This window comes from Anarhichas minor, unplaced genomic scaffold (assembly GCF_050575085.1).
Source record: "Anarhichas minor isolate MPS153535 unplaced genomic scaffold, ASM5057508v1 ptg000065l, whole genome shotgun sequence".
NCBI lineage: Eukaryota > Metazoa > Chordata > Actinopteri > Perciformes > Anarhichadidae > Anarhichas > Anarhichas minor.
The window spans coordinates 287,501-305,000 of record NW_027466511.1 but is presented as its reverse complement, the minus strand read 5'-3'; the positions used below and the strand labels follow the sequence as shown (position 1 = coordinate 305,000).

Genomic DNA, 17,500 nt, shown 5'->3' with positions numbered 1-17,500 from the left:
AGACCTGAACCTGTAAGTACTCTCCATCAGACCAGAACCTAGACCTGAACCTGTAAGTACTCCTAGTGACCCCCATCAGACCAGAACCTGGACCTGTAAGTACTCCTAGTGACCCCCATCAGACCAGAACCTGGACCAGAGTCTGGTTCTAACTGAGTTGAGATACTTAAATTTCAAAATAAGAGCCCTGGTTTGTTTTGTTCCTTCAGAGTACGAGTCAGAGAGAACAGATCCTGAAACTGATCCTGGAGAACGAGAGCGTGAGTCCCTCGAACGCACCGTGTGGCCTTCACCGACACTCTATAAACATCACAAGCTTAAAAATCGGATGAAAATACCCAGAATCCTCCTCTCCGAGACCATACAACCTTAAGCCCCGCCTCTGTCCACGTTCTGACCTCTCTGTCTCTCTCTACCTGCCCGTCTCTCTGCAGGTGGACCTGTCTGTTGACCTGGTTGGTGTTGCCAAAGAGACGGACGGTTTCTCAGGAAGTGACCTCAGAGAGATGTGTCGTGACGCCGCTCTGCTCTGTGTCCGAGACTTCGTCCACACGCAGAACGACAGGTACCTGTCTGTCCGATACTGTTTTAATTTAATATAATTTATCAAATGTTTTATCTTTGATCAATAAACGAAAACAATCACCTGTCTCTCTCTCTACCTGTCTCTCTCTCTACCTGTCTGTCTCTCAGTCCATCAGAGGACTTCATCCGTCCGATCCATCAGTTAGACCTTCAGAAGGCGATCGGTAAGATGAAGAAATCCAAGATGGCCGGCGGTCACAGCGCTCTGCTGCACGCCGCTCTGGACTGAACACACACACACACACACACAGGTCACATGACCATTGTGTGATGACATCAGCTTTGCCTGCAGTCGTGGGTTTGATTCCCAACGTACCCGTTTATGTGCCACTTCTCAGAAATAGAAATAGAAATAAAAACATGAAACAAACGCTGCTTTGAGAATCTTTTAAAATAAGAAGAATGAAATCTTGTTACATTTCCTCTCATTGGGTTCTACTGTACGTACGTACGTACTACACTACCCATGAGCCTCAGCAGCTGTGACATCACAACTAAACTCAAAAGAACAGATTAAGATCTCTGGATTTTCCATTGACTTCTACAGACTTTTTCTCCTTGCTTGATCTTTTATTGTGAAACCTCCCCCCCACCCCCCACAGGTCTCTTATTTCCTAATAATTTAACCGGAAGTTTCCTGAAAAGAAACGTAAAATAGAAACTGTTCAATTAAATAAAGAAACTCATTAAGACAACATTCAACATCTCCAGTAGAGTCGGCTGACCTGAAGCAAATGTTAACTATTGATTACAATAAATACATTGGAGGGGAACCTGAACAGTGAAGAATACTTATTCATAAATAATATATGAATAGATATATTAGTACATAACACGTATTCTTTCTGGGGACATGAATAGAAAATTATTAGTAAATAAGTGACTTATAAAAGAAGCTTTGCCTTTTTACTGCAGCGACGCGTTCATGAAGTGTACTTTATTATTATGTTATTGTTATTATTATGTTTGAATGTTTAAAGAACTTGTCTGTGGTTTATATTTTGTGTTAAAAGTGTTTCTTGATTCAATAACTCGTTTGGTCCAAATATTAAATATATAATAATTAAGATAAAACACAAGATATAGAATATAAAGTTAATCAAATGTTCTTAATCGACGACAGCAATGGATTCTTTGATCACTTCATCTGTAAACCAGTCACTCTTTATTTACACTTCCTGTTAACTGATGGACAATGAAATAAACTTGTCAAAACAACAATGTTTTTGTGTTAATAAACATTTTAAGTAATAAATCTAAAGTATCAAACTTTAAAGAAACGCATTATTTCAACTGTTTCACAAGACAAAGTATAATATAAATATATATTTATAAGAAAAGAAACGACAGTATGTAAAGTCAGAGCGTCCTTAAACAGGAAGTTCAATGTTTAGAAGCTTTAGAAACAGGAAGTGTTAGAAATCTGCATGTAAGTAAATATTTAGCAGCCAAATCAAATAGTTTACAGAATGTTTAACTTTTGTTTCTCTATAATAACATAAATACTTGTAGTCCATGAATATGAGACATGAGTTTACAGCTGATTAAAGTGAAGGAGGTTAGCAGTTAACAACTCTCGGGTACACTTAAGGTGGACCAAGTAGTTCTCCTTAAGTGAGAAGTTTTCACAGCATTTTAGTTTTGTAACTGTTTCATTGACGGCGTTGATTAGTTATTAACATACCGTGATTATTGAAATGTATAACTTAATTCATAAATTACAGTTTGTTTGGCTGCGTCGATGACTGTCAACATGTTTCTACACGTTATCTCCAAAAATAAAGAATTATAACATGAAACACTCCGTTCTTCTTCTTCAGGAGTGAAAACGTTTATTAAAGCTTTTCAGTGAAAACATTTGGTATCGTTCTGCAGTAACAGGAAGTCAAAGAGTGAAACCTGACGGCCCTTTGAAAAGCTGAGCCTCCATTTGAACTTTTAACTCATTTAGAAACAATGACAAAATAAAACGATTCTCCCTGAAGACACAAAGCGCCTCATTATCTCCTCAACGGGACTCTTATTGTGAAAAGCTTCCACACAGTCGGTTGATCACAGCAGCCTCTGGTGTCCGTTAGAGGAACTGCAGCTTTAAATAAAAACGATCACATGATCATTTCAATAAATACAGAATAAAAACAGATGAACCCTGAAGTGTCACCAACAAAAAACATCATTTTCTGAACTGACTTAAAGATTAAAGGGTCACTTCACCAAAATAAAAGACCCAAAAGAAGAAGATCAGTAATATCTGACGCTCTTTTATCCTCAAGTTATTAATGAATCATCACGGAAACAAATAAGAAATGATGAAATAACATTTAAAATAGTGTTTTTATAATTAATATAATTCATTAAATGCTTATTGAATCGTATTTCTGTGTTTGACTCCAGATGTGAAAATGTGAAGAAGAGACTGCAGGTTTATGAGATTGAAAAATTAGAAACAAAATATTTTAAAAACTTTTAAAAGCATCTCAGTGGACGACTTTGGGACCTTAATCCAGAAGAAATGTGGACGCTCGTCAACGGAGACCAATAAAGTTTGATCCCGTTTGAATTGGGAACAAATGTTGATGTTTGAACATTTAAAAGATAATTTTACGTTCAAGAAAGTGTCAGTTCGTCATAAAACAGTAAAAGACTGTAAAACATACGTCTTTAGACAGACGACATCACGCTCTCTCTGAAGATACGATGTTTGCCGCTGACTAAACAAGAAAACGTGATGTCACTGTGAACGTAGCGATGTTAGCTCGCTAGCTAACATCGCTACGTTCACAGTGACAAGACGAAGTTCAACACTAAACTAAATGAAGCTACAACGAACTGAAAAGATCTTTTAAACGATCAGACATTGACTGTCTCTCTCTCCGATAACTACTGCTCACATGTCATTGGTTGACACAGGAAAGGGGCGGGGCTTGCAGAGGTTGACGAGGCGAAACAGCTTTGATGCAAAAAATCTGTTGTTTACCTTTAAAACCCTTTTTGGTATTTGAAGAAGAACTCATAACGTGATATTAAAGCAGACGGATTCATGAATCCGTTGTTACTGAACATTAAAAAGCTTCTGTTCAGTTTCTCCCCAGCAGGAGGCGCTGAGCTGTGAGTACTGCGTACGTGTACATGTACACTAGTTTCAGTAAATCGATGTATTGATTAAGGCCTCATGTCTTCACCGTCTCTACCTGCCGCCTCAGAGTTCAATGTTTGGTCCCCGGCCGCCGCTCGTCCCCTCGCACTCCCTGTGGAAGTCGCAGCCGTCCAGCAGGTGGCGGTACGCGGCCCGGACGTCCCGGTACAGCGGCGCGTCCTCCGTCTCCAGACCCGGGAATCGAACCGGCGACTCGTTGATGAGCAGCTGCAGCCGTGGGCCTCGCTGGCAGTCGTACAGGACGAAGAGCAGGTTGGCGGCGTACGGGACGATGAGACCGGACCGGAAGCTCCTGCCTGAGAACCACAGAAGAAGAACGTCAGGCGAATCGTGCCTTCACGGCCCCATCCTCTGATTGGACGTGGGGGTGGGGGGGGGGGGAAACTTCCTACCGTGCTGTGAGTGGTAGTTGTCAGCGGTGGGCGGAGTCTCATCCTTGTAGAGTCCCAGCAGGGAGAGGAGGGGGAGGAGCGTCTCGGCGTGACCAATCAGGATGGAGGCCGGCTCAGGAGGAGCATCGGTGGACCTGATGACAATAAAGTTCATTCAAAGCACACTTCTGTCAGCTTCCTGTCCTCTGTGATCCTTCAGAATAAGAGTTTGAATTCACAGTTTACGGATTCATCACGGATCATTTTAAATTATCATGATACAAATTTAAATAATAATATTAGTTTATACTATTACAAATAATGATAATTTATAGTAATATAAATATTTGTAATAATTATCATTATTACAATGATGATAAAGGTTTATGTAATAATAATTATTATAATAGATAAATAATAAATATGACTTCATAATAATACATATTATAACACTAGATACATATTAGTTAATAAGTATTATGTTTATAATATAATAATGAATTCATAACAAACAGTTGATAATAATAACTCGTATGTTCCTGTGAGGTCACAGACCTGCGGGGACGTCCAGCTCTGTCCAGAGTCCTGAAGACGTGATGGAACAGAGGACAGCTGGACAGACTGTTGATCACATGACCATGAAAACGCATCCAGTACTGCTTCAGGTCAGACTTATACTCCAACACCTGCAGATCACATATTATTAAGATGAACTATTATTATTATTAACACAAGAAGATTTAAAGCTCCACTGATCAATACCTCTGACTAATAATGGATCGATACTTACATAATTTATTTGAATCAACATCCTGTGACTGAAAATACTTTTTAGTTCCATGAAATATCAGTTCATCCTCTGCTGATATTAGCATTACAAGGCATTAACGCCAAATACTCTTAAACACTAGCCCTATTTTTAGGCCTCTGCTCGAAAATGGCATACCCATACTAAAGAGACTTCAATTCTGTAACTACAAGGTCTATTTTAATCATTTTTGATGCTATAATCAGATAACACTTGTGAGATTGTTCAGATGGGTAAATATTGTGTATATGTTGCTGGTTAATATAGTGCATGAAGATATTACACAGCTCAAATTGAAAATATTCAGGTTCACCTGAAACAAAAGCACTTTTATTGATATTATGTTTTTGAAATAATGCAGCTGGCTGCCTAAAAACTCTCCCAAATCATAGCACAACCGATCAGTAGTCCTAGAATAAAGGTTGGCTGGGATAAAGTGAAGAGTAAGAGGCTTTAGTACAGAGAGGTCACGCGAGGTCGTCATTTTGGAACCAGCTGTTGCAGCTCTTACATTGTACTTTTATATACTATATAACTATATTTCACTTTTTCTATCACTCATATTATTCAATACATCCAAATACAGCCGTTTGGCATCATTTTGAGAGCCAGGGTCCTCTCAGAGCCTGTTTCTGGCTCTCATCCGTGGGATTTTCTCGTCTGAATTCCAGTTGCTGTGTGTGTATGGGAGTGTAGCTCAGCCTATCATCGGTCGATTTCAGTCAATGAGCCCGCCTTCGACGCGTCAGAGTCCCAGGAAGGCTGTCGTCGAAGCCAGGTGTTGATTGACAGAACTTTCAGCGAGTAAAGATGCAAGAAGTGCCGCGCCTCCCCGAGCGTAAAATTCCATTCGCCAAAAGTCTGACCACCCACCCATGGGTCCAGCAAGTTAGATTGACCCCCCTTCTACAGGAAACAGATGAGAAACAGACAGGATGGAGTTGCCAACAATGATTCTAGCTTTGAACCAGATAATTTTCGCCGTTATATTTGTGATTATTCATAAAAGGTAAGCAGATACCAACGATTTTTTCCGGTGATGGGAACTGTTGTGTTGCCATTGTTCACTCACAGCTTTGTACTGGTTTCACGGAGAGAAAAACCGAAGGCATTTATGGGTTCTGCGTCGAATGCTAAGCGACGTATTGATTAGCTGTGTAGCTATTAGCTTGATGTTGGAATATCGAAGCACAGTAAATATAACGCCGATTTGTGGCCAGGAATACGTGGTTTTATGCCACGTTTTCTAGTTGCTTATATTAGTAGTGTATAGTTGTGTTTGGAGTGTGTAAAAAGTGACTTATATGATAGTGTTGCCCAAACGTTGCTGTTTAATCCGGTATATGAAATGTACACATGGACAATAATCGCTATCAATATGACCATTTTTTGGACGATATTTGCTACCCCGAGAGGGGCGTCGTGTGCAAGTGTGAATAGACGGCACTCCGCTGCATAAAAAAATCACCTTCAAAATAAAAGCACAGGATTAAAAAAAAAATTATGTTTTCAGGCACCACCAGTTGAGAATCACTGCTTTAAAGTATTTATGGTTCTACATATATTAATCAGACCAGAGATCCTCTGTGAGAGAAGACGCTCCACTCGGGCTCTTTTATTTGGAATTTCTTACCTTAGCATCGTCTTCATCAAACAGGAAACACCACGAAGAGTGAAGAGATTTGATGGAGAGCTCGTAGGAACACAAGAAAAAGGCAGCTTCAACCAGATCTACAGGAGACACAGAGGGACACACGTCAATCTACAGGAGACACAGAGGGACAAACTTCAATCTACAGGAGACACAGAGGGACAAACTTCAATCTACAGGAGACACAGAGGGACACACGTCAATCTACAGGAGACACAGAGGGACAAACTTCAAGAGACCAGACCAGAGACCAGTGGCTGTTTCCGCTGAGCAAAAATATGAATTAGCATATTTAGAATAAAGCAAAAATCTAAAGTCAAAGTTCTGAGAACTAATTTCCAGATAATAGAAAGAATAAAGTCCAAAACTTGAAAGTAAAACCAAGTGAGAAAACGTTGTGTGTAAGTGCGTACGCCAGTGTGAGAGTGAGTGTGAGCGTGCAAGTGTGTATCTCTCTCTGAGTGAGTCTGACCTGGTGCGAGAGTGTGCGTGCGAGTGTGCGTGCAAGTGTGCGTGAGTGTGAGTGAGTGCGAGTGTGTAAGTGTGCATGCGAGTGTGCGTGCGAGTGTGTGTGCGAGTAAGTGTGCGTGCGTGCGAGTGTGTATCTCTCTCTCTCTGAGTGAGTCTGACCTGGTGTGAGAGCGTCCTGATGAAGACCTAGTCTCTCCTCCACCTTCCTCCTCACAGTCTTCATCTCTTCTCCATGTTTGAACTTCTCGACCTCCATCAGAGCCGTGAGGTTCTTCTCCACGCCCTCCACGTAACCACGGCACCGCTCGAAGAAACGCATCAAATCATCGTCCAGCTGGTGAGTTAGGTCTGTAACAGAGCACTACTGCTGTAACAGAGCACTACTGCTGTAACAGGGCACTACTGCTGTAACAGGGCACTACTGCTGTAACACAGCACTACTGCTGTAACAGAGCACTACTGCTGTAACAGGGCACTACTGCTGTAACAGAGCACTACTGCTGTAACAGAGCACTACTGCTGTAACACAGCACTACTGCTGTAACAGAGCACTACTGCTGTAACAGAGCACTACTGCTGTAACAGAGCACTACTGCTGTAACACAGCACTACTGCTGTAACACAGCACTACTGCTGTAACAGAGCACTACTGCTGTAACAGAGCACTACTACTGTAACAGAGCACTACTGCTGTAACAGAGCACTACTGCTGTAACAGAGCACTACTACTGTAACAGAGCACTACTGCTGTAACAGAGCACTACTGCTGTAACAGAGCACTACTGCTGTAACAGAGCACTACTGCTGTAACAGAGCACTACTACTGTAACAGGGCACTACTGCTGTAACAGAGCACTACTGCTGTAACAGAGCACTACTACTGTAACAGAGCACTACTGCTGTAACACAGCACTACTACTGTAACACAGCACTACTACTGTAACAGAGCACTACTACTGTAACAGAGCACTACTACTGTAACACAGCACTACTGCTGTAACAGAGCACTACTACTGTAACAGAGCACTACTGCTGTAACAGAGCACTACTACTGTAACAGAGCACTACTGCTGTAACAGAGCACTACTACTGTAACAGGGCACTACTATTGTAACAGAGTACTTCTACAGTGAGGTATTAGTAGAGCTTGACCTCTGACCTCTGCGTCTCCAGTGACGCTGCAGACCTTCCTGAAACGCCTCCACGCTGCTCACACAGCGATGCTTAGAGCTGCTCCTCAAACTGATCCTCCTCATGTTCTCCTCACAGAGGAGAGACGGGAACAACAGGGACAGACGCACAGACAGCTGACGGAGGTCCTCCCTACCCTTCATCACCAGCTGACCTGAGGAGACGGAGAGAGGAGGGAGAGGAGGAGAAGGAGAGAGGAGGGAGAGGAACAGGATAATTTCATATTATTATTCTCAGTATATCTCTACTGTTGAACCTCCTGGTGCTCACCGTCCATGTCCTCGGTGTACCAGTTCTCCCATCTCTGGAGGTCCTGGAGCCAGGTTCCAGACCCTCTGGACCAGGTTCCGGACCCCCCTAACCCTCCGGACCCTCTGGTCGCTTCTCTCCGGACCAGCTCGCTGAGGCTCTGGATCCTCCGAATGTTCTTGACGGTCGGGTACCGGCTCCCGTGCCGGATGACGGCGGTGATGTGGACCGGAGAGCATCGCTCGGAGGTCGGAGGTCTCAACACGGAAGTGTTCACGGACAACGCGTCACGCAGCACGTGCGGGTTCACGTCCTCGTAGCGGGTCTTGGTTCCGAAGAACGCGGCGATGTTTGGGACGTCCGGTACCGAGAGAGAGGAGCAGGAGAGGCGGGTCAGGAGCACACTTAGAGCCGCAAACAGGAGCCTGTTCCTGGGGGGAGAACCGGAGAACATGTCGGAGGTTCTTTAACGGAACCTTTGTTGATGTTCCGGGTTCATCTGTCGTTCAACACAAAATCCCGGAATTTTTTTAACACAGATTATTCTACATAAAACTACAACTTATAACAAAATACGAGTACAAATACACTATAAAAAATATACTTATACTGCGTATTAACTCGTTTAAAAGTATCAGTTTGACTTCGTTTAGCTCCAGAAACCGGAAACGTGCTCGCGTCAAGTGTCCGTTAAATAACCAGCATCCGGTGGATGTGATACAAAATAAAAGCCGATAAAAGAAACAACAGTTTCAAAATAATAATCAGTTCAGCATCTCAAAATATTTATTTATAGATTTTATAAATTCATCTTTAGAAAAACTACAAATAAAAAGAAACCAAAGTGTGTAGCAAATAAAGAAACACAAAGTACACACACAGTAAGAGAACATGCTAATTATACTACTAACAGTCATGTACTAGTACTCCCTCTGTGGCTACTACTACTAATACTCAACTAGCCCTTCAGTCCCTTCAACCTCTCTCTCCTCTTCTCATGTGAGGGTCAAAGTGTTCAGACTGTGAAGAACTCTGAGGATCAATGTGTTAATGTGTATTAATGTGTATTCAATGTGTATTCAATGTGTATTAATGTGTATTCAATGTGTATTAATGTGTATTCAATGTGTGTTAATGTGTATTAATGTGTATTCAATGTGTATTAATGTGTGTTAATGTGTATTAATGTGTATTCAATGTGTATTAATGTGTATTCAATGTGTGTTAATGTGTATTAATGTGTATTAATGTGCGTAAATGTGCGTTAATGTGCGTTAATGTGTATTAATGTGTATTAATGTGTGTTAATGTGTATTAATGTGTATTAATGTGTGTTAATGTGTATTAATGTGTGTTAATGTGTATTAATGTGTATTAATGTGTGTTAATGTGTATTAATGTGTATTAATGTGCATTAATGTGTGTTAATGTGCATTAATGTGTATTAATGTGTGTTAATGTGTATTAATGTGTATTAATGTGTGTTAATGTGTATTAATGTGCATTAATGTGCATTAATGTGTGTTAATGTGCATTAATGTGCATTAATGTGTGTTAATGTGTATTAATGTGTGTTAATGTGTGTTAATGTGTATTAATGTGTATTAATGTGTGTTAATGTGTATTAATGTGTATTAATGTGTGTTAATGTGTATTAATGTGTATTAATGTGTGTTAATGTGTATTAATGTGCATTAATGTGCATTAATGTGTGTTAATGTGCATTAATGTGTGTTAATGTGCATAAATGTGCATTAATGTGTGTTAATGTGTATTAATGTGTGTTAATGTGTATTAATGTGTATTAATGTGTGTTAATGTGTATTAATGTGTATTAATGTGTATTAATGTGCATTAATGTGTGTTAATGTGCGTTAATGTGCATTAATGTGTGTTAATGTGTATTAATGTGTATTAATGTGTGTTAATGTGTATTAATGTGCATTAATGTGTGTTAATGTGCGTTAATGTGCATTAATGTGTACTAATGTGTGTTAATGTGTATTAATGTGTGTTAATGTGTATTAATGTGTGTTAATGTGTATTAATGTCTACTAATGTGTGTTAATGTGTATTAATGTGTGTTAATGTGTGTTAATGGAACATGAATATATTCAGAAGAGGAGGAGGAGCTCACTGTATCAGAGGAAGTCCTCCAACAGTCTGGACCTCTTCATCTGAACTAGACCTCTTCCTCAGCAGTGAACACAACTGTTTGACCCTGCTCCTGGTCCTGTTTGAACCTGCTCCTGGCCCTGTTTGAACCTGGTCCTGGCCCTGTTTGACCCTTGTCCTGTTTAATCCTGGTCATGGTCCTGTTTGTCCCTGGTCCTGTTTGACCCTTGTCCTGTTTAATCCTGGTCATGGCCCTGTTTGCTCCTGGTCCTGGTCCTGTTTGACCCTGGTCCTGGTCCTGTTTGCTCCTGGTCCTGTTTGCTCCTGGTCCTGGTCCTGTTTGACCCTGGTCCTGGTCCTGTTTGCTCCTGGTCATGGCCCAATTGATCCTGGTCCTGGTCCTGTTTGCTCCTGGACCTGGTCCTGTTTGACCCTGGTTCTGGTCCTGTTTGCTCCTGGTCCTGGTCCTGTTTGTCCCTGGTCCTGGTCCTGTTTGTCCCTGGTCCTGGTCCTGTTTGCTCCTGGTCCTGTTTGTCCCTGGTCCTGGTCCTGTTTGACCCTGGTCCTGGTCCTGTTTGCTCCTGGTCATGGCCCAATTGATCCTGGTCCTGGTCCTGTTTGCTCCTGGACCTGGTCCTGTTTGACCCTGGTTCTGGTCCTGTTTGCTCCTGGTCCTGGTCCTGTTTGTCCCTGGTCCTGGTCCTGTTTGTCCCTGGTCCTGTTTGCTGCTGGTCCTGTTTGTCCCTGGTCCTGGTCCTGTTTGACCCTGGTCCTGGTCCTGGCCTCTGAGGACATAAATAACCACTCTGGGATGTGGTCCATGACTCCTGGAGGATCTTTCTGGGCACGCCTCTTTTCTGACAGCCGACACCTCTCCTCCTCTGACCCCTCCCCCCTCAGCAGGGAGGGGTCAGAGGAGGTGAATGAAGCGCTGCCTGTCTCAGCCACACATGTTGTTGATGCTGTGGAGGAGGGAGCGCTTGGTTCGAGGACTCCAGAGGATTTAAGGGTAGAGGAGCATCTGGGAGCGCTTGTTAACATCTCGTCACCTCCCGGTTAATGATTAAAGGTCAGCTGGAACTGATTGAACCCAGAGGCTTTTTAAACGGAGTCTCACACAGAAGAGGACGTTTGTTCTCTACGCTTTCTTCACTGCTGCTCAGCTCCACCCGGCTGGGCTCCTCTCCTGGGAGGAGGACTGAGTCCTGACTCCACCTGGAGACCTGCAGGACCCAGATCCAGATCCACTTCTTTAAATCCACTGGTGTGTGAATCAACTTCTGAAGGAGAGAATCAGACCAGGACTGAGGGTTAGTCTCTGGAGCCAGACGCCTCAGGGTCAGGACTCAAGACCAGGACCAGAGACCGGCTCACAGCTGCAGCAATGGCTGATGGGAAGCGGCGGAGCGGTGCGCTGGAGCCTCTGGACGGAGGATGGGGCTGGGTGATCGTAGGCTGCTGCTTCATGGTGACGGTCTGCACACGAGCAGTGACGAGGTGACACACACACACACACACACACAAAGACAAAGAGTTCAGAAAGTTTAATTGTATTTCCATGAATGTGTTTTTTTGCTTTTGATGTTTATTGTTATGGTTTATGTTTCATTGAATCTCTGAAATGTTCTTTAAAACTAAACGTGTCTCAACAGGTTCTTGTTTTTAGAAACTTGATCCTCGACTGAAACATAAAAACACGTTGGAGAACATTCCTCTGTAATTAAAAACACGTCTCCACTTCAACTGTATTCAGTTTACAGTCTGAGTCTGAAGAGCGTGTTCTTCACTAACAGATGTTCTTTAATATCAGATGTTCTAGACGTTCTGACAGACAAAGATCCTCTGAGCAACAGAAGAAGAACACTTTAAAGAACCTGGAAGCTTAGATTTAAACAGGAACAGCTTCCTGTTTCAAGAGTTCCACAATAAAAGCATCGTAGAACAAGCTGGAGTTGACAGTAGCAGCAGGTTAGTGGAGACATGTGGAGTCTGAATGAGAGCGTTCTATCTGTTAGAAGAGTTTCATTATGATCAACATAACAGCTGATCAACAACAACAACATCTCCAGTAACATCTATGAATAGTTAGTCTGTTTCACACTTGTTGACTAATGTCTGCCAACACACACACACACACACACACACACACACACACACACACACACACACACAGGTTGTCTTACAGCTGATGATCAACAACATGTTTTAAATTCCTTCACTTCATCAAAAACACAAAGTCATTCATTTGTTTATTCAAAACTGTAATAATATAAATATGATATATATTATATATATCATATTTATAATATATATAATAAGTATAATATATATATTATCTACTCTTCTAGATTAAAACTGCTGAATATTGTTTGCAAAGTGACACAAAGTTTACACAAACAAACACAATCAACTGATTGACCTGTGTGTGTGTGTGTCTGTGTGTTTGTCTGTGTCTGAGTGTGTCTGTCTGTGTGTGTGTGTGTCTGTCTGTGTCTGAGTGTGTGTGTCTGTGTGTGTGTTTGTCTGTGTCTGAGTGTGTCTGTGTGTGTGACTCAGTGTGTGTCTGTGTGTGTTTATGTGTCTGTGTGTGTGTGTGTCTGTGTGACTCAGTGTGTGTGTGACTCAGTGTGTGTCTGTGTGTTTATGTGTGTGTGTGTGTGTGTGTCTGTGTGTGTGTGTCTGTGTGTGTCTGTGTGTGTGAGTGTCTGTGTGTGTGTGTGTCTGTGTGTGACTCTGTGTGTGTGTGTGTGTGTGTGTGTGTGTTTATGTGTGTGTGTGAGACTCTGACACCTGAACAAACAGCCTCAGAGAGACGACACGTTTCAAACCAACAGCTGCTCTTTAAATCGCTAACGTCACGTTTTGAAGTAAAAGTGCACGTACGTGCACACTGTGACCACGGTTTCAAGGTGTTCCTCAGGTAACAGATTATTAATGAAGGAGAGAAGAAGAAGCTGAAGCTGATGAATAACTCTGATCAACGTGTCTCCACATTACTCCAGTCAGACCAGTTTGGACTGGTGTCCAGTTACATAACAGACAACAGGAGACGTGTCACTGTTACATAACACCTGTGTGCTGCTGACTCAGCGCTGACCATCGCTCCTCACTGATTGGTCGATGATGTCACTTCCTGTCTGCAGGTGCATCTCCATCTTCTTCGTGGAGTTTCAGGCTCATTTTGGAGCCGACTACGCTGCTACGGCCTGGATCCACAGCCTGGTGGACTGCACCACCATGCTCTGTGGTCAGTAAACCGGGGACACCGGTGGATGGACTGGTCCACGTCCACACAGCTGGCTGACGCGTGTGTGTGTGTGTGTGTGTGTGTGTAGCTCCGGTCGGCAGCCTGGTTGGTAACCGTTGGTCCTGCCGGGTGGCCGTGATGCTCGGTGGACTCCTGTCCTCCGTTGGACTCCTCCTCAGCTCCTTCACCACCAGTCTGGAGCTCCTCTACCTCACGTTGGGAGTCCTGACAGGTCCTCACACTAATAATGTCCTCACCTGTCCAAAAATGTCCTCACTTCACATAAAATGTCCTCACTCTCCAGGTCTGAGGTCACTTTCTATATTGTTTTTATATTCCAACAAATGTCCTCACATTTAAAGATGTCCTCACGTTTAAAGATGTCCTCACTTTACAGAATAGTTTCCATGTTGTTAAATGTCCTGACTTTGGGTAGTTTGTCTTTACTTCCCAGTAATGTCCTCAATCTTTCAATGTGCCAAAAATGTTCTTCCGTTCTACAAATGTCTTCACTTATCATAAAGTCTCTTCACTTATAAACGTCCTCCGTCTCCAGGTCTGGGCTTCGCCCTCTGTTACACCCCGGCTATCGCCATGGTGGGCTGTTACTTCCACCACCGGAGGGCGCTGGCGTTCGGTATCGCCATGTCGGGCAGCGGGATCGGGACCTTCGTTCTGGCGCCGGCGGTGCAAATGCTCATCGAGTTGTACTCGTGGAGAGGAGCGCTGCTCGTCCTCAGCGCCTTCGTCGCTAACCTGTGTGTCTGCGGGGCACTGCTCCGACCAATCAGACTGCGGGAGGGCGAGGGGGAGGAGGAGGATAGAGAGGAGGCGGAGTCAGTGGGGGAGGAGAAACTTGGTGAGGACCAGTGCTGGACAATGTGTCTCCATGAGTCTGGTTTGTTATAAACCTCTGTGTCTCCTGATGCAGGTGGTCTCGTCTCGTCAAAGGACGCCGAGCTCGCCGTCACACTCCCCAAAGAGCCGTCGGTGCCCCTGCCGCTGATGCCGGGAAACCCCGCCCCTCAGCTGCCGAGGAGGCGGTGCTTCTGCTCCTGCTTCCTGTCCATTAAGGAGTACCGCTTCCTGCTGCTGCCGGACTTCCTGGGCCTGGCCGTGTCCTTCCTGTTCCTGGCCAGCGGCTGCAGCCTCCCCTTCGTCTACCTGGTGCCGTACGCTCTGAGCGTCGGGGTCCGCCACCAGCAGGCCGCCTTCCTCATGTCCATCCTGGGTGTCCTCGACATCGTGGGGAACATCACCTTCGGCTGGCTAACGGACCGGAGGTAAGACCCCCAGAGTCTCATGTCCATTTCTATAAATGTCCTTACTGTCTATAAATGTCCTCACTTTGTATAAAGAGTTTAGAGTATTAATGTTTCAGAGTTTAGAGTATATTAAAGTATATTAAAGTATAATAAAGTATGTTAAAGTGTGTTAAAGTGTGTTAAAGTATAATAAAGTATGTTAAAGTGTGTTAAAGTGTGTTAAAGTGTGTTAAAGTGTATTAAAGTGTGTTAAAGTATATTTAAGTGTGTTAAAGTATGTTAAAGTGTGTTAAAGTATAACGGTGTGTCTCGGTGTCCCAGGTGTCTGAAGCCGTACCGTCTGGCATCCTACGTCTTGGCGGTGGCGATGGAGGGTCTCTGTTGTCTCTTCACGCCGTTGCTCCGGTCCTTCTCGCTCCTCGTACCCTTCGCCGTCCTCTATGGTTACTTCGACGGTGCCTACGTGGCGCTGATCCCCGTGGTGACGGCGGACGTGGTGGGATCTCCGTACCTGTCCTCGGCGCTGGGCGTGGTCTACTTCCTCCACGCCATCCCCTACCTCATCAGCCCGCCGATCGGAGGTGAGGAGTTGACGTTTGATCATTTTGTGACTCGTTCTTTAACAATCAGCTGCTTTTGTCCTCGTTAGCTGGAGACAACGGACACAATTACAGGAAATACACTTCGAATGATACGATATGTTTAAAGACAATGTGTTTAGGTTTAGTGGTGTTCAGATTAAAGTTCTACTAAAGTAAAAGTACTCATTATTTCAGTGATAATATATGATATACTATTACATAAAAACTGTACATTTTCTATAGTGTTGGGTCGTTTAAACTATAACAATATAATAAACAATAATAATATAATAAAGTCAGTGGCGGGCCGTGCATTCATACCTGGGCCTTCACTGCCGTCCTGCAGCTGAAACACAGCTACGCTTATTATTTGTTTTGTGTAAAAATGAAGCTCAACACCTATAAATACACTAACTGCAGAGTGCAGATACATGAACACGCAGAGAGTGCGTCTCCTCTCTGCTGTGAGACTGACCTGTGAGAGCTTTGGAGCTCACGGCAGCACCGCTGCTCGTTCACCACCGTGTAGAACATACGAGCTTTAACGTCAGAGTCACAACACCAGAGAAGTCTCCATCAACACCAGAGAAGTCTCCATCAACACCAGAACAAGTCTCCATCAACACCAGAGAGGTCTCCATCAACACCAGAACAAGTCTCCATCAACACCAGAGAAGTCTCTATCAACACCAGAGAAGTCTCCATCAACACCAGAGAAGTCTCCATCAACACCAGAACAAGTCTCCATCAACACCAGAGAAGTCTCCATCAACACCAGAACAAGTCTCCATCAACACCAGAGAAGTCTCCATCAACACCAGAACAAGTCTCCATCAACACCAGAGAAGTCTCCATCAACACCAGAGAAGTCTCCATCAACACCAGAACAAGTCTCCATCAACACCAGAGAAGTCTCCATCAACACCAGAACAAGTCTCCATCAACACCAGAACAAGTCTCCATCAACACCAGAGAAGTCTCCATCAACACCAGAACAAGTCTCCATCAACACCAGAACAAGTCTCCATCAACACCAGAGACGTCTCCATCAACACCAGAGAAGTCTCCATCAACACCAGAGAAGTCTCCATCAACACCAGAGACGTCTCCATCAACACCAGAGAAGTATCCATCAACACCAGAACAAGTCTCCATCAACACCAGAGATGTCTCCATCAACACCAGAGAAGTCTCCATCAACACCAGAGAAGTCTCCATCAACACCAGAACAAGTCTCCATCAACACCAGAACAAGTCTCTAGATTTGTCTCTTGTTGCTTTTGACAAATAAAGTCTCCATGAGGGTTTAGAAAGTCACCAGATTTATAGAAAGTCGCCAAGTTGGCAACACTGGCACCGGCAAATATGTCCCCAGAGCAACACTGGATGTAACAATAGTTCCTATCACATATTAAACCAAACAATCCATCTTCATAAAAACAAGTTGTACAAATAATAATATATAAACAAGCATCTTAAAGCTACTGCAGATGTAAAAACAAACAGTTAACTTACCAGAGCTGCTGTTCACTATTTAAAGACAAAGTCCATCCTCCTTTCTTTGTTAATAAAGAGTTTAATCTCATGATAGTTCAGTAAATCTGTGCGTTTTAGTTCCAGTAAGAAGTCCTTCTCCATTCATGGACGCCAGTGAAGACAGTCGAGCCTCCCCAGTTGTATTTCTTGAATACGTTTTAATGCGTTTGAGGGCTGAAAATGTCCGCTCCACAGAGGCAGCAGATATTGGGATTGTCACCGCCCAACATGTCACGCTAGCCCACTGACCAATCACGTACTTGTAGGCCGGCT

General features: G+C 43.4%; 3 protein-coding genes across 3 annotated transcripts in view; 2 read left to right on the top strand and 1 right to left on the bottom strand.

The window, feature by feature from the left end:
• Positions 1 to 1,806, top strand: part of atad1b (ATPase family AAA domain containing 1b) — a 6,884-nt gene extending 5,078 nt beyond the window's left edge. The window contains exons 9-11 of the mRNA XM_076078324.1: positions 210 to 260; positions 435 to 565; positions 694 to 1,806. Coding sequence (XP_075934439.1) covers positions 210 to 260; positions 435 to 565; positions 694 to 814 — 303 coding nt within the window. The 3' untranslated portion in view covers positions 815 to 1,806. The remainder of the gene's footprint in view (positions 1 to 209; positions 261 to 434; positions 566 to 693) is intronic.
• A 585-nt stretch (positions 1,807 to 2,391) lies between these two features.
• minpp1b (multiple inositol-polyphosphate phosphatase 1b) lies at positions 2,392 to 9,167 on the bottom strand. The gene is made up of 7 exons (XM_076078319.1): positions 8,505 to 9,167; positions 8,203 to 8,388; positions 7,203 to 7,391; positions 6,555 to 6,652; positions 4,669 to 4,799; positions 4,135 to 4,268; positions 2,392 to 4,038 (listed from the first exon to the last, which is right to left on the bottom strand). Exons 1-7 carry the CDS (start codon positions 8,935 to 8,937, stop codon positions 3,785 to 3,787), a joined length of 1,425 nt encoding a protein of 474 aa, XP_075934434.1. The 5' UTR covers positions 8,938 to 9,167; the 3' UTR covers positions 2,392 to 3,784.
• Positions 9,168 to 11,398: 2,231 nt separating this feature from the next.
• Positions 11,399 to 17,500, top strand: part of slc16a12b (solute carrier family 16 member 12b) — a 7,931-nt gene continuing 1,829 nt past the window's right edge. The window contains exons 1-6 of the mRNA XM_076078348.1: positions 11,399 to 12,095; positions 13,742 to 13,845; positions 13,934 to 14,077; positions 14,402 to 14,704; positions 14,777 to 15,128; positions 15,432 to 15,691. Coding sequence (XP_075934463.1) covers positions 11,983 to 12,095; positions 13,742 to 13,845; positions 13,934 to 14,077; positions 14,402 to 14,704; positions 14,777 to 15,128; positions 15,432 to 15,691 — 1,276 coding nt within the window. The 5' untranslated portion in view covers positions 11,399 to 11,982. The remainder of the gene's footprint in view (positions 12,096 to 13,741; positions 13,846 to 13,933; positions 14,078 to 14,401; positions 14,705 to 14,776; positions 15,129 to 15,431; positions 15,692 to 17,500) is intronic.